This window comes from Xyrauchen texanus, chromosome 27 (genome assembly GCF_025860055.1).
Source record: "Xyrauchen texanus isolate HMW12.3.18 chromosome 27, RBS_HiC_50CHRs, whole genome shotgun sequence".
In the NCBI taxonomy this organism is placed as follows: domain Eukaryota; kingdom Metazoa; phylum Chordata; class Actinopteri; order Cypriniformes; family Catostomidae; genus Xyrauchen; species Xyrauchen texanus.
Window position 1 is genome coordinate 35,306,376 of NC_068302.1, and position 21,461 is coordinate 35,327,836.

The 21,461-nt window shown below is 36.9% G+C and overlaps 2 protein-coding genes across 2 annotated transcripts; both read left to right on the forward strand.

Moving 5' to 3' along the window:
- The first annotated feature begins 568 nt into the window (after positions 1 to 568).
- Positions 569 to 11,108, forward strand: asb13b (ankyrin repeat and SOCS box containing 13b). Its single transcript, XM_052094545.1, has 6 exons — positions 569 to 726; positions 3,362 to 3,561; positions 3,711 to 3,861; positions 5,342 to 5,476; positions 8,410 to 8,601; positions 9,128 to 11,108. Exons 1-6 carry the CDS (start codon positions 678 to 680, stop codon positions 9,283 to 9,285), a joined length of 885 nt encoding a protein of 294 aa, XP_051950505.1. The 5' UTR covers positions 569 to 677; the 3' UTR covers positions 9,286 to 11,108.
- Positions 11,109 to 11,438: 330 nt separating this feature from the next.
- Positions 11,439 to 21,331, forward strand: nras (NRAS proto-oncogene, GTPase). The gene is made up of 5 exons (XM_052093783.1): positions 11,439 to 11,693; positions 15,331 to 15,461; positions 16,941 to 17,119; positions 17,269 to 17,425; positions 19,208 to 21,331. Exons 2-5 carry the CDS (start codon positions 15,351 to 15,353, stop codon positions 19,325 to 19,327), a joined length of 567 nt encoding a protein of 188 aa, XP_051949743.1. The 5' UTR covers positions 11,439 to 11,693; positions 15,331 to 15,350; the 3' UTR covers positions 19,328 to 21,331.
- The last annotated feature ends 130 nt before the right edge of the window (positions 21,332 to 21,461 follow it).

Sequence of the window (21,461 nt, forward strand, 5' to 3'; positions counted from 1 at the left end):
TCCCCAGTTAATGACTTACATCAACAGTCTTTTCCCCTGAAAGTTTATGTTTTAGTATGCAGATTAGCTTGTTTTGGTTAATTTAGAAGAAATATACAGATGCAACAGACAGAGGGTAGTAGGCTTAAAACAAACAACATCTAAATGTGTATTTTGGAAGTTTTCTTTCCATTAGAGTAAAAGAAGACATGGAAGCAAAATAGACCAAAATCTCATTATTTTGTAGAAATCTGTTGAGTATGAAACAATTGGGTGATTTAGGAATTAAGTCAGAGTTGTGTTAATATATTTAACGTTTTGTTTAAAAAAAACAAAAAAACATTTAGATACATTTTTATGAAAAGTGCCCCTTTTGTCCACTTGAAACCCTGCCCCCCAAATGGTCTGTGCACGTCCCTACTTTGCATTGTATAAATGTCTTAAATATGACAAAAGCGTCCTGAGACATGAATGCGACTCAATGAGAGATTCGGCTCTTTGAGCCGCCAAGCGACCCCTAGAGGAAGAAAGGTTCATGGCCAATGGAAAACAGATGGTAATAAAGGACTTGCCATCCAATTAGAGAAAGAGTGCGGTTGAACCGAAAACACGGCTAGTGTTTGTAAACTATGGTGAATGATGGACTCTATATGTGACCAATTTTTTCATAATTCTTCTTCTTTAAATAGAAAGTAATAATGGAATTTGATATAACGCGCACAAGGCCATCGCTGTTTGGAGAAATAGGTAAGACTCGTTTGTTTACATAGCAGACTGCGTTCTTAGTTAACAGTCTACCCTATTAAAAGAGGCTTGATACATTGTAAGTAACCAGCAGCCTAATTAATCATTCGGCACTTATCATTGAAGATCTCCGTTTAACTGTATGACACCTTTTTAGAGGTCTCGATGACATACCTGTATATTGCTTACCTAACCTGTCCTGAATTGCATTGTGCCCACATGCTATTTGGCCTTGAATCAGTCAGTCACCAATGACAATTAGCAGGTTACAAAAGCCCTGGATCAGTGTGACCTCACCTGAGTCTACACATGTATTTGTTCATGCCCTCTGTAAAAATATTAATTTATTTAAACATACAACTATACTACGGAAGTTTTGTATCTCTGTTTAAATAAATGCATTACTCTTACAGTAAAGTGCTGTCACTGTGGCTGTATTGTATCAAATGGTTATACCATGGGACTTTGATATACCATTGTACTGAATTATAGAACATAGTTTTCTAAATGTCGTATCTAAATGTGCTTCAAAGGATTCCTTGATATTACTGTTACATGATATTACATGTCCAAATAACATGATAATACAATTGTACATCATTGTAAGCGATTTATTATGCACAAACAATAAGATGCTTTAGACACTCTTGCCAGTGGATGATTCACACTTGCAGTGTGCATCATACAGAGTTAATTTTGTAAATGTTGTGTAAAATTAACTGTTCATGTAAGTTCAGCTTATGTCTCATTTGTTATCATTATTAAATTGTATTATATCATAGATATCTAGTTGGGATGTCATAAAATCAAATCACACAAACACAGGATGAGCGGCTCAGCAGATGGCAGTCCAAAGTTAAGAAGGTTTTTGTACTTCTTATAAAATAAACCGTAACGTTGATGAGTTTGCAGGTTAGTGTATGAAACTGGTGTAACTGCGCAAAATGAATGATTAGAATTGGCGACATTTATTATACAATTTGTCTGTATGTACCCTTGAATTGTTCTTTTATTCAAGAAGTCAAACCACAAATATACATACTTGTAACTGAAAATACATTGTGCTGTATGGAAATATACACTGACTGGCCAAAAAAAAAAGTTGCAATAATCTCAGTCTGGTGAACCATCAGCTTCATGGAAGAAATGTGGTTGGGAAAACAAATCTTGATTGTGATTGGAGATCAATAAAACGCTTGGTCACATCGTAAAAAATAGACAGTAGAACTCACGGCTATGATTAATAGTGAAAGTAAGAGCATTTCCACATGAACAAATTGATGAGAACTTACAGGATTGGATCTAAACAGCTGTGTGGCCACAAGAAAGCCACTTGGTAGTGAGGGTAATTGGAAAAAATGACTTCAGTTTGCTAAGGAGCATAAAGATTGGATTGCGGAGCAATGGAAGGTCATGTGGTCTGATAAGTCCAGATTTACCCTATACCAAAGCGATGGACGCATCAGGGTAAAAAGGGAAGCACATGACGCGATACACCCTTCATGCATAGTGCCCACTGTACAAGCCTCTGGAGTCAGTGTTATGATCTGGGGTTGCTTCAAAAAGTCAGCTGACTACCTGAATGTACTGAACGACCAGGTTATCCCATCAATGGATTTTTTCTTCCCTGATGGTATGGGCATACTCCTTTAGGAACACGTGAATTGGCCACCACAGAGTCCTGACCTTAACCCCATTTAAAGTCTTTGGGATGTTCTGGAGAACACTTTATGGAGAGGTTCATTTCTCCCGTCATCAATAAAAGATCTGGGGCAAAAATGAATGCAACTCTGGATGGAAATAAATGTTGTGACATTGCATAAGGTTGTCAAAACAATGCCATGACAAATGCGACTAAATATTAGAGTATGAAACTTTTTTGGCCAGGCAGTGTACATATATACCAATGGCTCCCAACACTGCACTTTTGTAAATCTCCCTTATTTGACACATCCAATTCAGGTGTAGAGTCTCTACTAACGAGCTAATGAGTTGAATCAGGTGTGTTTGAAAAGGAGATATCCAAAATGTGTAGTGTTGGGTGGCATCCAGGAACAGGGTTGAGAACCACTGATTTACACAATATATCATCCAGTGATGGCTAGGGTAAATAATCTCTGTCCCTTGATAATGATTTGGGTTGAATTTATTGGAAAACTATGTGAGATGCATTCTGTGGCACTGCAGAATTTTGTCGCTGAGCATTGGCTGTGTGTGCGTATCTCTGTAGAAAATCATTTTTATGAATTTGAGAATGCATCATGTCTTCCGGCAGACGTGTCCAGTGCTCGACCCACTTTAATTAACCCTGCCGCTCACATTTACCAAAGTTGTGTGAAATGTTTTGAAAAGACAGACTATTTTGCAACGAGAAAAAAGTCTCTATATCTATAATAATCGGGAACATCATCTGATTATTGATGCATGAAAAATAAATCGATCCCAGGCCTAATGTCTAGATTTTGATATCGGCCATTGAAAAACCCATATTGGTCAAATGCTATTTGTGAAAAGTGATAGATCAGAGGCAATAGAGGTCTATTACATTATATGGAAATTGTTTACATTCACTCAAAAGTGCCTATGTTAAGCTATGTTTTGAAATTCTGTCTCTCTCTTTCCTTCTGCCCTCATGCAGCACATGGTTTGGGCTTCTGGACCGATCGTTCTGCAGTGCACGAGGCTGCGGCTCAAGGCAGAGCTATGCAGCTCCAAAAGCTGATCGAAAACGGGGCATCTGTCAACATTGTGGCTGTGGACTCTATTACACCTCTCCATGAGGCCTGTATACAGGGCCAAACACAGTGTGTCAAACTTCTCCTGGATGCTGGAGCTCATGTAAGGACAGTAACCCTGCACAATCTTTTCGTTTTGGCATATTATTGTTGATATGAGCTAATAAGAAACTTCCTTACCAAGGAGATTTTTCAAACTGTAGACTTTATTAATCTTTCAGTTGTTTATGTGCTGGTGTTTTTGGTTAACAGGTCGATGCTCGTAACATAGACGGCAGCACTCCTTTATGTGACGCCTGTGCTGCTGGTAGTCTGGAGTGTGTTAAGTTGCTGTTAGAACATGGAGCCAAAGTTAACCCTCCTCTCTTCACCTTCTCTCCACTGCATGAGGCCTGCATGGGCGGTAAGGCAATCTGACACTAAATGTTTACTCTATTGCCATTATTTGTATAGTCTTGAACCAAACTCGTTTTGCTGGTCAGGCTGGTCGAGAGCTGAAACGAACAGCAATGTTTTGAAAGCATATATATATACACTCATCTAAAGGATTATTAGGAACACCATACTAATACTGTGTTTGACCCCCTTTCGCCTTCAGAACTGCGTGGCATTGATTCAACAAGGTGCTGAAAGCATTCTTTAGAAATGTTGGCCCATATTGATAGGATAGCATCTTGCAGTTGATGGAGATTTGTGGGATGCACATCCAGGGCACGAAGCTCCCGTTCCACCACATCCCAAAGATGCTCTGTTGGGTTGAGATCTGGTGACTGTGGGGGCCATTTTAGTACAGTGAACTCTTTGTCATGTTCAAGAAACCAATTTGAAATGATTCGAGCATTGTGACATGGTGCATTATCCTGCTGGAAGTAGCCATCAGAGGATGGGTACATGGTGGCCATAAAGGGATGGACATTGTCAGAAACAATGCTCAGGTAGGCCGTGGCATTTAAACGATGCCCAATTGGCACTAAGGGGCCTAAAATGTGCCAAGAAAACATCCCCCACACCATTACACCACCACCACCAGCCTGCACAGTGGTAACAAGGCATGATGGATCCATGTTCTCATTCTGTTTACGCCAAATTCTGACTCTACCATCTGAATGTGTCAACAGAAATTGAGACTCATCAGACCAGGCAACGTTTTTCCAGTCTTCAACTGTCCAATTTTGGTGAGCTCTTGCAAATTGTAGCCTCTTTTTCCTATTTGTAGTGGAGATGAGTGGTGCCCGGTGGGGTGTTCTGCTGTTGTAGCCCATCCGCCTCAAGGTTGTGCGTGTTGTGGCTTCACAAATGCTTTGCTGCATACCTCGGTTGTAACGAGTGGTTATTTCAGGCAAAGTTGCTCTTCTATCAGCTTGAATCAGTCGGCCCATTCTCCTCTGACCTCTAGCATCAACAAGGCATTTTCGCCCACAGGACTGCCGCATACTGGATGTTTTTCCCTTTTCACACCATTCTTTGTAAACCCTAGAAATGGTTGTGCGTGAAAATCCCAGTAACTGAGCAGATTGTGAAATACTCAGACCGGCCCGTCTGGCACCAACAACCATGCCACGCTCAAAATTGCTTAAATCACCTTTCTTTCCCATTCTGACATTCAGTTTGGAGTTCAGGAGATTGTCTTGACCAGGACCACACCCCTAAATGCATTGAAGCAACTGCCATGTGATTGGTTGATTAGATAATTGCATTAATGAGAAATTGAACAGGTGTTCCTAATAATCCTTTAGGTGAGTGTAGATATATAATAGAAAATTACACACGACCACTTTAAATTTTGTCAGTCATGTATGTTTTATCAATAGGAATGTGGATTTATGTGTTAAGGATGAGAGAAATTCTTTCATACTTAATAAAAAATAATTTTTGTTTGCCAGGTAACTCTAAATGTGTACAGCTCATGATCGATGAAGGTGCACTTATGGAGGCCCATGACTGCCACTTTGGCACTCCTCTGCATGTGGCGTGTGCCAGGCAGCATCTAGACTGTGTCAAAGTTCTGCTTATTGCAGGTGTGAGTTCTGGTTTCGATTTTTAGGTTTTAATAGTGGTAGTCACTAACTTAAAGGAATAGTTCACCCAAAAATGATAATTTCCTCATCGTTTGCTCATCCTCATTCTATCTCAAACTCATATGACTTTCTTTCTACTGTCTGTTTGTTCATACATTGCAAGTCAATGAGGTCCAAAATTTTCAAGCTCCAAGAAGGACATAAAGACAGCATAAAGTTCATTCAAACGACTCATATGGTTAAAGGAATAGTTCACCCAAAAATTTTAATTCTCTCATAATTTTCTCACCTTCATGCCATCCCAGATGTGTTTGACTTTCTTCAGCAGAATACAAACTAAGATTTTTTAGAAGAATATATCAGCTCTGTAGGACCATACAATGCATGTGAATGGTGACCAAACCTTTGAAGCTCTATAAAGCACATAAAGGCAGCATAAAATTAACCCATATGACTCTAATGGTTTAATCCATGTCTTCTGAAGTGATCCAATTGATTTTGGGTGAGAACGGACCAAAATTTTGCTATTTTTTCTTTCTATAAACCTTGCCATTGCAGTCTCTAGATGCAATCTTGATTTCAAGCTCAGTTACACCTTGCGCATGCACAGAGCACTAGATGGGGCTTGAAAGTGTAATCGAGCTTGAAATCATGATCGCCAAGGAGACTGCAGATGTAAAGATTTATAATGAAAATGTTGTTACATTTTTGGTCTTTTCTCACCCAAAACCAATTGAATTGCTTCAGAAGACTATGGATTAAACCACTGGAGTCATAAGGATCACTATTATGCTGCCTTTATGTGCTTTTTGAGCATACAATTTTGGACCCCATTCACGTGCATTGTATGGACCTACAAAGCTGATATATTCTTTTAAAATCTTAGTTTGTGTACTGCAGAAGAAAGAAAATTGTATATCTCAGGGTTGGTATGAGGGTGAGTAAATGATGAGAGGATTTTTTGGTTAACTACAGTTGCAGACAGAAGTTTACATTCACTTATGTTGAAGTCATTAAAACTAATTTTTTAACCACTCCACAGATTTAATATGAGCAAACTATAGTTTTGGCAAGTAGTTTAGGACATCTACATGACACGAGTCATTTTTCCAACAATTGTTTACAGACAGATTGTTTCACTTTAAATTGACTATATCACATTTCCAGTGGGTCAGAAGATTACATACACTAAGTTAACTGTGCCTTTAAGTAGCTTTGAAAATTCCAGAAAATGATGTCAAGCATTTAGGTCCTTGTGAAGATGGTAACATGTTCATCTGTACTAACAACATTATGCAAGAATAAACACCATGGGACCACACAGCCATCATACCGCTCAGGAAGGAGACGCATTCTGTCTCCTGGAGATGAACGTAGTTTGGTGTGAAAAGTGCAAATCAATCCCAGAACAACAGAAGAGTACCTTGTGAAGATGCTGGAGGAAACAGGTAGACAAGTATCTATATCCACAGTAAAACGAGTCTCATATCGACATAACCTGAAAGGCTGCTCAGCAAGGAAGAAGCCACAGCTCCGAAACCATCATAAAAAAGCCAGACTACAGTTTGCAAGCGCACATGTGAACAAAGATCTTCATTTTTGGATAAATGTCCTCTGGTCTGATGAAACAAAAATGTAACCGTTTGTCCATAATGACTATCATTATGTTTGGAGGAAAAAGGGTGAGGCTTGCAAGCCGAATAACACCATCCCATCCATGAAGCATGTGGGTGGCAGCATAATGTTGTAGGGGTGCTTTGCTGCAGGAGGGACTGGTGCACTTAACAAAATAGATGGCATTATGAGGAAGGAAAATTATGGGAATATATTGAAGCAACATCTCAAGACATCAGCCAGGAAGTTAAAGCTTGTCGCAAATGGGTCTTCCAAATGGACAATGATCCCAAGCATACCTACAAAGTTGTCTTTAGGACAACAAAGTCAAGGTATTGGAGTGGTCATCACTAAGCATGTGTGAGCAAGGAGGCCCACAAACCTGACTCAGTTACACCAGATCTGTCAGGAGGAATGGGCCAAAATTCCAGCAACTTATTGTGAGGACCTTGTGGAAGGCTACCCAAAATGTTTGACCCAAGTTAAAAAATGTAAAGGCAATGTTACCAAATACTAACAAAGTTTATGTAAACTTCTGACCCACTGGGAATGTGATGAAAGAAATAAAAGCTTAAATAAAGAATTCTCTCTACTATTATTCTGACATTTTAAATTTTTTAAATATAGTGATCGTAACTGACCTAATATAGGGAATGTATTCTACGATTAAATGTCAGGAATTGTAAAAACTGAGTTTAAATGTATTTGTCTAAGGTGTATGTAAACATCTGACTTCAACTGTGTTCCTTTAAATCCACGTCTTCTGAACATTTAAATTACACATGCGCAAGGTGGTGCAATGGATCTTCAAATTATGATCCTGACAATTTGACTGCAAGATTTATAGTGAAAAAGGAGTTACATTTCAGTCGGTTTCTCACCCACAATCGATCATATCGCTTCAGAAGAAATTAATTAAACCACATAAATCATATGGATTACCTCTATGCTGCCTTTATGTCCTTTATGGAGCGTATTGACATGTATTGTATGGAAAAAAGACATTCTACTTTATATCCTTAAAAAATATTTGTTTGTGTTCCTCAAAAGAAAGATAGTCATATGTGTTTGAGACAGCATAACGGTGAGTAAATTATGAGAGAATTATAATTTTTGGGTGAACAATTCAAGTGATTATAAATTCAAGCTTTCCTGAACATCTGATCTCTAGATTTGAAAGGTATTGTTCTTAAATTTGAACACGCGTATTAATAATATATGATACATAGATATTTGAGTGTACATTTCTTGCTATGGTGTTCATGTGTCCTTTTATTTATTTAGTTATGTTTCCTTAATAAATCTCTTCTTTCTTTAAGGTGCAAATGTAAATGCTGCCAAGCTTCATGAGACAGCACTGCATCATGCTGCCAAAGTGAAAAATCTGGAACTAATTGAGCTTCTAGTAGAATTTGGGGGAAATGTTCTCGCCAAAGACAACCTCGGCAAAAAGCCCATTCAGTACACCAGAGCTGGTTCACCATTTGCCCTATGCCTAGAGTTTTATGAATGTAATGTAGAGAACTTGCTTTATACTGGTTTACACATTTTGGATCTGTTATGATATAGAAAACTTTAAATATGTTAAAGGGGCCATATCATGCAGAATCAAATTTTGTGAACGATTAAAAGATTATTTATTGAAACTAAGCTTAAATAGTTCGTTTTTAACTTGCACAACTTTCTAATGTCAGAAAAATAAACACATGCACACATAACAGCCAATTGTTACACTTCAATGACACCTATTCTGTGTTCAGAAACTGAAAAATGTAATGGTGTATGTAAAGAGGGCGTTTCTAAAAAAGCAGAGCCACAAAAACAAACCCATTCAATTCTCAGGGTTAGAGAGAGGGTGGAAAATGGTGAAAATCTAAATTATGATGATGAAAAAACTTTATATGAAACAAAACTATTGACATGACCCCTTTAAAAATAAATACTTGTTTAAAATTTAAGGATCAAAGATGTTTTATTAGTTTGGCTTAAGTAGAAAGTACATTTATTGTGCTAACTTTTGGTTTTAACATCTTTCAGCCACACCCCTGAGTCTTCAGCAGTTGTGCAGAATTGCTCTAAGAAATGCACTTGGGAAAAGAGCATTGGGGGTGTTCACTCAACTGGGCCTCCCAAATCGAATCATCTGTTTCCTGTCTTATTTACCAGCCCCTCCCCTGGACCTCTTCCACTCTTGACAGTCTGCTACTCTGTTTCTGTCCAAGTCATCCATAATTGACTCAAAACTGACTGTGTTTGAGAATAAGCGGCTTAGAAAGTTGGTTTCCAGGAGTAATGAGATTTCTCTTTGTGAAGCACAGCTACTGTAACAGCTGCACTCAGTATGTATCACGTATTTGTTGATTTTCTCCTCCCTGCTGAAGCAGGCAACCAGTAGAAGACGTGGTCACTTGGTATGGATGCCCTTTCACAAAAAGTAACATCTGCATTGGCATCTTTTTGCTGCAGACACATCTTGTACAACACAAGACTTCGAGCGAATTGTTTTCTTACTGTTTTGTCAAGGTTTAAAATTACGTCTATCTGATTGATCAAAATCAGTTATATAAAAAACATCTATAGTCTGTGTATGTTTTCATTTACGTTATCTGATTTGTAAATACATTGTATATAAAACAGTCTTATTGTAAATCAGGTTTTGTATGAGGTATGCAATTTTACTATATTTTACCTAGTTCTCATTTATGTGTTTATATACACTGGCTGCCAAAAGTTTGGAATAATGCTGATTTTGCTCTTATGGAAAGAAATTGGTACTTTTATTCACAGTGTATAGTCAGGACATTAATAATGTGGAAAATTACTATTACAATTTGAAATAAATATGTTCAGAACTTCTTAAACTACTTCAGATTTCTCATCAAAAAATCCTTCATGTGCAGCAATGACAGGTTTGCAGATCCTCGACATTCTAGCTGCCAGTTTGTCCAGATACTCAGGTGACATTTCACCCCACACTTCCTGTAGCACTTGCCATAGATGTGGCTGTTTTGTCGGGCACTTCTCTTGCACCTTACAGTCTAGCTGATCCCACAAAGATCCATAACACTCTTTTCCAATTATCTGTTGTCCAATGTCTGTGTTTCTTTGCCCACTCTAACATTTTCTAAAGTGGCTTTTCTTCTCTTTTGAGTCTTCTCTTTTCTGTTATACATGATGTTGTTGAGCATGTAGAATTAAATGAAGCTATCAGCTGAGGACATGTGAGGTGTCTATTTATCAAACTAGAGACTCTGATGTACTTATCCTTTTGTTTAGTTGTACATCTGGCCTTCCACATCTCTTTCTGTCCTTGTTAGAGCCAGTTGTCCTTTGTCTTTGAAGAATCTTCATTTTTTTGGCAATTTCAAGCATTGTATAGCCTTCATTCCTCAAAACAATCATTGACTGATGTTTCTAGAGAAAGCTGTTTCTTTTTTGCCATTTTTGACCTAATATTGACCTGAAGACATGCCAGTCTATTGCATACTGTGGCAACACCAAGACAAACGCAAAGATAATGTTCAGCTTCACTTAATGAACCAAATGGCTTTCAACTATGTTTAATAAAATGAAGTGATTTTCTAGTATTAAATGATCAATTTAGCATGATTACTCAAGGATAAAGTGTTGGAGTGATGGCTGCTGGAAATGGGGCCTGTCTAGATTTGATCAAAAATAACTTTGATCAAATGTTTTTCACATCAAGTATCAACTTCCGAATGAAACATAAAAATCTGTTCATTATTCCAAACCTTTGGCTGCCGGTGTGTGTATATGTATAGTGCAAATGCTTAAATGCATTATTTAATTTTTCCTGTTTTACGTGGGTTATTTTATGATACTGACTATTCTTTCTGTTTGCAATCTAAATTGTAATAGAAAATAATTATACATTTAAGTTGTCATTAAATTGCAACGCAATTGAAATTTTCTATAACAATATTCCATTCGTTTTTATGTTACACACAAATTCATCTTCCAAGTTGTCCTCCTATCAACAGTGTATTTCATATTTAAATAAAACTACAGAGCAGTGAAAAACGAACAAATTTACAACATATTCATGCACAAACAATATTTCACTTTAATATCATATAAATAAAAATTTTAATAATTGTTTTGTTTTTATTGATAATTTTCAATACCAGCAACATATCAATCTAGAAGAGATTTACTTTTGATTGACATTTGGTTGAAACTGTTCTTTAAAAAAAAAGAAAATTATATATATATATATATATATATATATATATATATATATATTATGTGATATTAGACACGACACTCTGTTTAGCCGTGTTGCAGGACTTGTATTTTGAAATTGTTTGAGGAATTATGAAGCCGGAAGTCCCCTCTGAAAGTTCTAAGGGAAGCTGCTTGGCCAACTCCTATCCGAAACTTTAGATTGACTTATTTAACTACAGTTTTACGCCGTGAATCTACAGCCGCCTAACTAATACTTTTCGTGCATGTTATGCTGCTACCAGACTAGTGTAAAGTAACTCTATAGGTTACTCATGGCATTATTTTGGGCGAGACAGCTGTAATTATCAGCGCCCTGTTGATCAGATCAGGCAGAGGTCGCAGAAGTGCAGTTTAAGGGGTGAGTTTCCTCTCAACATACACGTCTTATAAACCAATAACATTCACGTTTATGACCATCATCGACTGTTTGCATTAGTTTGTATGCTTATTTGCCTCGGAAAACGCGCGGTGGATCTTTTGTTTAAAAAAAAACTGATTTCCTCTTTCGTGCGACGTAAAGGCTGTGTATCAACTTCAAGCGAGCTGCCCACTTACACAGTATGTTAGAGTAAATGTGCATGAAGTTTATGTCCATTTTATATTACTTACACACAATAGAAGAAAATGCCAGCTCAATATCAGGTCCTTACAATGTAAGTCGCCATCTACTGGACAGGTAGGGGAATTTATAGTAAAAAAAGGACTTAAATATGGATCTGTTTCCGTGTGTGTGTGTGTGTGTGTGTGTGTGTGTGTGTGTGTGTGTGTGTGTTGTTTGTGTGTGTGTGTGTGTGTGTTAAGTTCTCTGGATTCCCAACATTGAGTTTTACAAATGATAATGGCCATAAACTATACAGTATTTATCAGAAGTGGTGCATTGCTGCTATTAAAAATGTAATCATCATGAAATCTAATATACATGAGGAGGAATATCACATTTACATTTAAATGGTAATTAATTTACACCAAACAGAACCCAAATCACATTGAAAATAACCTTCCTAGATCATCTGGATTCAGTCAGATTTATTGAACAGAAAGTGTTTGTGTGTTCATCGCTGCATGTGAAACTTTCATCATGTCTGACTCAATTTCATGACATTATTTGATGGCGTTTCATAAGAGTCTATATTGTAAATTATTGTGTAGATAAATAGGTTTAGACTCCGTGCAAGCATTCAGCTGAGTTCAGTGTGTCCCTGCGGCAATGAAGGGCTCAACTTCTCTGCTGCATCTGGACGCAGCACCGCAATTCGCATGCAGTCTACCTATTGAACTTGCTATGCTGTGTCCAGCAGGTCTGTGAAAACTGGATGCCATCTTTGCAAGTGTTGTTGCATTGCAGAAGTGGTTTTGGTTAAATGTAAATCTTGTTGTGGTTTTTCAAATTTAAAGTGAAGTGCTCTCTCACAACTGGCACTTCTTTTCAATATGTGTTTGGACCAACGTCCATGGACTGCGTTCCGCCTTGTTTTTGATTTGCAGACTAGTCAAATTTTTTTAATCGAGTAATGGAATATAAAGGTGCATTTTTTTTTCCTCATTAATAAAGTTTTAATCCTAAAGAAATTAATAATTGTAATTTTGAAACATAGTTATAAATTTCATGTGATCACATGAAAGTATCCAGTCATATCAGTATTCTTATAAAAGCTATTTTATTCTACAAGGATAGGGTCTCCTCATGGGGGCTGCCATGTTAGAATCACATGACCAGCCGAATACTACTCGCTCAATCTCAGTTACTGCCTTTATATTGGACACTTTCACTCTTGGATTAAATTAATCATGGCTGATTGTGTAAAGTGAATTTCTAACTATTTATTTTAAATGATGCTGCATCCACACCACTAGGTGTCACTGTAGATCCAAGATAACACAAACGCAAAAGTTACTGAGTGCACCTTTAATTGAGTAATCGTTCAAAACTAAAGATTTGAAATTAATATTCAAATGTTCATCAAATTTAAGATAAAAATGGACATTCGAAATCTAAAACTGTGCATTTGAATTTTGGATGTGTGCCAAACACTGATGATTACTCCAGATCAATCACATTATTGCGCTAAAAAAGTCTAGATGCAGCGCAACAAATACAGTTTAACAGAATGCAGTTGTCTCAAGACGTGTTTAAAAAGGTTCTTTTTAACTTGACACCGCTTCTAAAAACATGGTGAAATGGACAAAGATGCTTGTCTTGTTTGCATAGAAAAACAACTGGAAAATTGTTTGTAGAAGGACTCAAAATCTTTCGGGTTGAACAGCCCATTAAATGGAGGTCTTTGGGTCTTGTGTCTTGCTCTCCAATCAGTGTTAGTTTAAGCAATGGGTTTTTTTAAATTGCTTTGGCAGGAAAAGAGTTCAATTTGGAAACGTGCATCTCGAGATCCTCGCATTCTGTTCCATTCCGTTGTGTGTCGTCTGTTTGAACAGCCCCTGGGTTTAGAGTCTTAACCGCTTCACCACCGAGTTCAGGCGACTAGAGCACCACAGTCTGGTTCCGAAAGTAAAAATCCCATTCATTTCTTCCATAGACAAAGTGATTTATCTATGGTATATGCTTCAGTTGAAGCCATCCATCTGTGTTATTTAAGCTTCATTGTTTAAAAATCGTCTTTAATGGCAGAATTCCAGTTGAACAACGACGTTCCTCATGGTTCAGCAGAGAAAGTTCCACCAATCAGAGGACCGCAGCCAACAGGGCCTGCGAAATAAAACCGGACATGACCACTTACTCCTGTGAAGCACTTTGAATGACACAAATGAGTCAGTCTCCCTGCACTTAATATTTAGATATTTGTGTTTATCTGAATATTTCTCAATAAACTATATTTTTTCTATACTTCTAATCAACAACCTAAAATGAATAGTTGTATATATTTTTATATTCGATTACGTCATTCGCAGTGTTTCATGGGATTGTAGTCTCTGCCCTCGTGAAAGACGGTAAGTGCACAGACTTGTACCTTTTGTCTTTTTGTTGGATTTAGTATGTAATGTTGTGATTAAATTCGGAGCTGGTTGGTTTGGTTCATACTTTACAACTCTTTAATATAGGATTTTTTTTAAAGTCTATGGAAGAAATTAATGGGGAAAAAGTGGGAGGGCACTGTTGCGGAAAAACAATATTTGCTATAATATAATACGGTGCTGTTTGGCTTGTATGTATTTGTTGCACCCTCTTGTGGACTAACTAAACAAAGTCAATTTTACAATTATAATTGAACACAGATTTAGCCTAAAATTATTGTACCTTTTTGATATTTTTCTTAATCAGTGTCCAGTCATTCAATCAAATGTTTTTTTTTTTTTTCAGGAAATAGTAACACACCAACCAAACTGCATGAGTTTTTCAGTCAGTCAAAATCTAGTTTGTAATTGCTTTAAAGCATTTAATATTCTAAGTATTGAAATATGTTTAAGGGAGTATTTTAGAATTGTGCACATATGTCCTAATACATTTTAAATCTGCTGAATTGTTGAATGTAAAAAAAGCTATGTTCAAGCCAAGATGTTTAATCTGTCTCAGGTTAAGGTTGCATTAAAAAAACAGGGGGTTGTGACTTCTGCTCATGTTCAGTGACGTTAACTGCTAAACCTGAGAACAACTTTGACATTTAGAAGCTATTCTAAAAATAGATTGCAGGGATAATGTTTGTAGTCCTTGCTAGCAACCATTGAAGTTGCAATGTTGTATACACAGAACTGGACAACACAAGAGTGCATCCATTGTTTGAATGTCCATGCATTGACATGCTGTTTTATATTCCCTTCTCTAAAGATTTAAGAATCACACAAGGGGTTAAACTGCCAAAGCGTTAATAAACATATGTATATACACAGACAGCGAGTTGTAAGTTAAGCTATCTGCACAAATATATACAAGTTAGAATTTGTATTGACTTATGAATGCAGTAATGAAGTATTAATGTTAAAATAATATGTCTGTGCAAACTCTCTCTCCCTCTGTTTCGATCTATCTGTCTTTATTGCAGGTTGGGCTCAAGACTATAAAATGACGGAGTATAAGTTGGTTGTTGTGGGAGCAGGTGGTGTTGGGAAGAGCGCTTTGACCATTCAGCTCATTCAGAATCACTTTGTGGATGAATACGACCCCACTATTGAGGTACTCAAAACAATCATTCAACCTCACTTTTTCCAAAGGCCATGCTTACGGAGAGCAGTTGCACTTTCTAAGTTTCTGTATGATGCCACATCATTACATATATTGTGAAGCATTAGTTATAGATTATTTATAGTTTGGCTGTATAATTTGTCTTCTGCTCTGACATTTGTGTTAGTACGAGACTTAACAAATGCATAATAAACAATAATAAAAACTAGGGCTGGGAAATTTAACATTTAAATTTCTCCGATTTAATAGTTTACTGTAATGCGTAAAAAAAACATTAACACAATTAATGCAATATCCATATTAATTTCTCTTCCTTAAACTTCACTAATGTTTTTCCTTACTTCCTGTGGCTAAAATTGGCATAAATACATTTCCAGGAGGTACATGCTCGCATCTACTGTACATCTTAGCACAGAAACTGATAGTGTGGAGCAGTGCACGCTTATTCATGACCTGCAACGCATGTCGCGAACCTAATAAAAACAAGAGCAGATTTATTGTACAGAGAATGGAAACTTAATTAGCAAGTGGTGAGCCAGGTGTGGGAGAGATATGCACAAGTGGCTGTAACTCTTTACGCATTGCCCGTAAACACACTCTCACTGCCAAAACTGGGCGAGAGAGACCCAAAGTGTGCATGATAGAGACTGAACGGCAGCCTGAGAAAATAATAATTTTGAGATTTTAAATTTCAGCATATTAAACTTTAGCTTTAAATTTGATGTATATCCCTATGTATAGTTTCTAATAATTATTAGACTTAATTTATCTTGCCAAAAAAGCTTTCTATGAATGAAATCTGCCCATTTGATCTTATTATTTAAAAAAGTCCACTAGAAAAGACCAGAAGAGATTTTGCCCAACTTTTAATTACAGCATGTCCACTGATTTTATGGCATGTACACATACTTGTATACTTGTATGAAAGATTCATACCTGTAAAAAAATTGTCGCATTAACTCTTTCTGCAAAAAACGAAACATTTTAACATGTACATATTTAAATAATTACCATAAATGATGAAACTATTTCTTGCATGTTCTTTGAGACAAAGTATAAAGTAAATATAATGTTTGTTTTAATGTACCATGAACCAAGATTGGTCACAATTAATCACAGAAAACTGTGATTAATAAAAAAAATTAAAATAATTATTCAATTCACAGCCCTAATAAAACTTAACGTCTCTGCCAGGATGTATACAAACACTTTACTGATGCTATGTGTTACCTTTACTTATAAACCTACAAACTGTCAGAACTTTTTCGAAGCAATAGCATGTAACGCTGCTTTCGGCATAACATGCACTTAATAATTATCTTTAATATTGCTATATCCATTACACTATATAACACATTCATATTTGAACCACTTGATATTTGCTATATTTGGGCCACTTGCCTATGTCATTAGACTTTAAATATCCCATCCAATGCAGAGTTACAGTGCTGAATACTTCCATCTCCACAGGACTCTTACAGGAAGCAAGTGGTCATTGATGGTGAGACGTGTCTGCTGGACATCCTGGACACTGCAGGTCAGGAGGAGTACAGTGCAATGAGGGACCAGTACATGAGGACAGGAGAGGGCTTCCTCTGTGTCTTCGCCATAAACAACAGCAAATCCTTTGCCGATGTGCATTTGTACAGGTCTGTGAGCCAATCAAAGCAGTTTCAGTTAAAGTGTCATGATTTTCACATATGTATTTTGCGACACTATTTTTAAGTATATTTATTTGACTTGTGCATTCATATTAAGGTAGTGTTTGTTTTTACACTGTGTAATACGTGCTTTTTAGAGAGCAGATCAAGCGAGTGAAGGATTCCGATGACGTCCCCATGGTCCTAGTTGGGAACAAGTGTGATTTGGCCAGAACGGTGGACACAAAGCAAGCTCAGGAACTTGCCCGAAGCTATGGTATAGAGTTTGTAGAAACGTCTGCCAAGACCAGACAGGTAGGCAAAGACTGAATATTAATATTATATTATTATATTATTATAATTGAAGTCAGAAGTTTACATACACTTAGGTCATTAAAACTAATTTTTTAACCACTCCACAGATTTAATATCTGGCAAGTTGTTTCGGACATCTACTTTGTGCATGACATGAGTAATTTTTCCAACAATTGTTTCCAGACAGATTGTTTCACTTTTAATTTACTATATCACAATTCCAGTGGGTCAGAAGTTTACATATACTCCGTTAACTGTGCCTTTAAGCAGCTTGGAAAATTCCAGAAAATCATGTCAAGCGTGACAGTTAGCCAATTAGCTTGTATGTATGAGGTGTACTGAATTGGAGGTGTACCTGTGGATGTATTTTAAGGCCTACCTTCAAACTCATTGCCTCTTTGCTTGGCCTCATGGAAAAATCAAAATAAATCAGCCAAGACCTCAGAAAAAAATTGTGGACCACCACAAGTCTGGTTCATCCTTGGGAGCAATTTCCAAACGCCTTAAGGTACCGCGTTCATCTGTAAAAACAGCATTAAGCAAGAATAAACCCCATGGGGCCACGCAGCCATCATACCGCTCAGGAAGGAGACTCATTCTGTCTCCTGGAGATCAACATTGTTTTGTGCGAAAAGTGCAAATCAATCTCAGAACAACAGTAGAGTACCTTGTGAAGATGCTGGAGGAAACGGGTAGACAAGTATCTATATCCACAGTAAAACGAGTCTCATATCGACATAACCTGAAAGGCTCCTCAACACGGAAGAAGCCAATGCTCCAAAACCATCATAAAAAAGCCAGACTACAGTTTGCAAGTGCACATGGGAACAAAGATCTTACTTTTTGGAGACATGTCCTCTGGTCTATTGAAACAGAAATGGAACCTTTCTGCCATAATGCCCATCGTTATTTTTTGGAGGAAAAAGGTGTTCTTCTGCTTGCAAGCCTCACCCATCCCAACCGTGAAGCAGGGGGTGGCAGCATCATGTTGTGGGGTGCTTTGCTGCAGGAGGGACTGGTGCACTTCAGAAAATAGATGGCAACATGAGGAAGGAAAATTATGTGGATATATTGAAGCAAGACATCAGCCAGGAAGTAAGAGCTTGGTAGCAAATGGGTCTTCCAAATGGACAATTATCCCAAGCATGCCTCCAAAGTTGTGGCAAAATGGCTTAAGGACAACAAAATCAAGGTATTGGAGTGGCCATCACAAAGCCCTGACCTCAATCCGATAGAAAATTTGTGGGCAGAACTGAAAAAGCATGTGTGAGCAAGGAGGCTCACAAACCTGACTCAGTTACACCAGTTCTGTCTGGAGGAATGGGCTAAAATTCCAGGACTTATTGTGAGAAGCTTGTGGAAGGCTACCCAAAATGTTTCACCCAAGTTAAACTATTTAAAGGCTATGCTACCAAATACTAACAGTATATGTGAACTTCTGTCCCACTGGGAATGTGATGAAAGAAATAAAAGCTTAAATAATTCTCTCAACTATTATCCTGATATTTCACATTCTTAAAATAAAGTAGTGATCATAACTGACCAAAGACAGGGAATGTTTTCTATGAATAAATTACAGGAATTGTAAAAGAGTTTAAATGTATTTGGCCAAAGTGTATGTAAACTTCTGACTTCAACTGTCATACTTTTAAATGTGAATCATTCATGTGTTTTGTGCTACAAGAATCCGCAGTACAAACATTTGTATGTGTGTGTTAGGAAAGTTTTATTTTTTACGATTATACTACATTGTTGCATTTCTCCTTTTTTTTTTTTTCCCAGGGAGTTGAGGATGCTTTTTACACCCTTGTTCGTGAGATTCGGCATTATCGCATGAAAAAACTAAACGATAGAGAGGACAGGAAACAGGGCTGCCTAGGCGTCTCTTGTGAAGTCATGTGACGGCAATGCCTCGCCCCTCTGTTTTCTTTTAAGCAGTTTGTTGACCAGGCAGCTGGGTGTTTTACCAACACTCAATGACAGATGATTTTAAGTGGTCAATCTCAGGTTTGGTTCTTGCTTGTTAACCCTGAGATTGCTCTCTGTAATGAGTGTCTGCAGAGTGGGCCTCCTGCTGGCTAAAAGGGATTAATGCACAACTGGTCAGCTTTCTGTTTACTTGTTGGGAGGCTGTGAGAGAAAGGTGTGGCCATTTAAGGGACATTTAGATGTTACCATTTTTACCAAGGTTTGTTTATCTCACTGAGTAAAAAAAAAAAAAAAGAAGTTAAATGGGCATTTGGATTAGGCATTGAATTATGTTTCCTTGTCTTCTGGGCCCTTTTGAAGACAATAGTACAATAGTATACCTACTATACAGGCAGGCACAGTTTGCATTAGTAACCGTTTTGTATGTATCAATTTCTTTTTTCTTAAATCACCTAAAATTATTGCAAATTCACCTAACTGTACAACTAATTCATAAAGATCATTATTATTATTATTATAATTATTATTGTACTCATGAATCTCATAAAAAAAAAAAAACTTTTTTCCATTGTGACATGATTGTATGATAATTAACGTTCCCCTGATGCCCAAAAATGTTAATTACTGGCAAGTTTTATTTTTTTGGCGATGCCCATTATTCTCAATAGCTCATTACTCAATAGCTCATTACTGTAATACAGCGATCTTTTTTTTTGTAACAAGAATTCATACATGAATGGATATTTATTTACTTGAAGCCAAATACAATTTCTTATTTCTTTTGAATTTAGGGTGAAATATGACTTGGACATGTTCTTTTCATATTTATTATTTTTTTTTTTTTGAGATTCACACAAGAATGTTTGCATTTCAAAAACATTCATTATAAGAGCTTTCAGTGAAGAGAAGGAACTGTAAATTGGCTTTAAATAATATACTGTATGATTATCACCATAATCTAAATCTTAAATTCTGTTTTAAGGGTTTAGACATCTCTGGCCTGATGTTGTAAAGGGCTCAGAATCAAGAACATTAAAAGCCCTTTAATCTTAATCTGCAGGTTCAATGCTCAGGAATACTGTGAAAGCATACATACTTGAGGAACGTGTGTGGTTATTTCTCTTTATTTCTTAACCCCCCCCCCCTCTTTTTTGGCCTTTTTAATTTATTTTTTGGCCATTTTCTCTTTTCTTTCTCCCCTCTGGTCTCAGATGTCAATAGTATATTTTGACATAATTATTTGGTTAAGAAAGAGAAAAGTCGATTGAATTTTAAGCATGAGGTATGATGGATTTTAGGGCCTTTTGAATCATGGTGCTGCTGGTGAACTTGCCAAATCTGTGTGCCTCCTGTACAGCATGACATCCTTTTGCCCTTGAAATAATGTCTTAAATCATCAAATGAAAGCTGTAAAATAAGATTTATTTTGTTGGGATTGTTTAACAGATTATCATACAGTTTGCAGAGAAAGATTTCATTTTCTAGCAATGGTTTGCCTGGAATTGAAGAACTTAAAACTTCTTTGATCAATAAGTTGAAATGATTTTTCATGTTCTTGACCCTCATGTTATTTATATGGCATTTGCCTGAAATGGTCTGATTTAATCAAAAATGAAATATTTGGGTTTGCTTTTGGCCTTCTGTCCTAGCACTAAAAGGGTCAGGATGTTTTCTAGTAAACAAACTATTCTTGCCATTACATTAACTATCCTTTTTTTGACTTATGATTTACGTATTTTGCAGGGTTAACAGAATTTATTGGTATCACAGACTTTACCTAATCAGATGAAAAATGTACATTTCATGTTTATTTTAGAGAGAGATATTCCTGTGTAACAGATGTTTAATGTGCCTATCATATTACAAAATGTTTTATCAGTAAATTAGTTGTAAACTGGAAAAATTGTGTGGATCTGTGTGTTTGTGTGGTCATTTGGGCTATACATGTGTACATGCATGCAAATGTGTATGCTTCCATAACATCCCTCACTCTGCTTTCCCATGTGTTTGCTTGTCACTTGAACTTGTCTGTCTGTGAAAACCTAAAATAGAGTTGAGTATACACGACCTCGAGTGTCAACTCATATCCAATGTGGGTACATGGCTC

Excerpts from the sequence above, each read along its gene's own strand:
- asb13b (XM_052094545.1), top strand. The coding sequence starts at position 678 with ATGGAATTTGATATAACGCGCACAAGGCCATCGCTGTTTGGAGAAATA. Across the intron at positions 3,562-3,710 it reads TCCTGGATGCTGGAGCTCAT|GTCGATGCTCGTAACATAGA; the intron begins GTAAGGACAGTA and ends TTTGGTTAACAG. Across the intron at positions 3,862-5,341 it reads GCATGAGGCCTGCATGGGCG|GTAACTCTAAATGTGTACAG; the intron begins GTAAGGCAATCT and ends TTTGTTTGCCAG.
- nras (XM_052093783.1), top strand. The coding sequence starts at position 15,351 with ATGACGGAGTATAAGTTGGTTGTTGTGGGAGCAGGTGGTGTTGGGAAG. Across the intron at positions 15,462-16,940 it reads AATACGACCCCACTATTGAG|GACTCTTACAGGAAGCAAGT; the intron begins GTACTCAAAACA and ends CCATCTCCACAG. Across the intron at positions 17,120-17,268 it reads GCCGATGTGCATTTGTACAG|AGAGCAGATCAAGCGAGTGA; the intron begins GTCTGTGAGCCA and ends CGTGCTTTTTAG.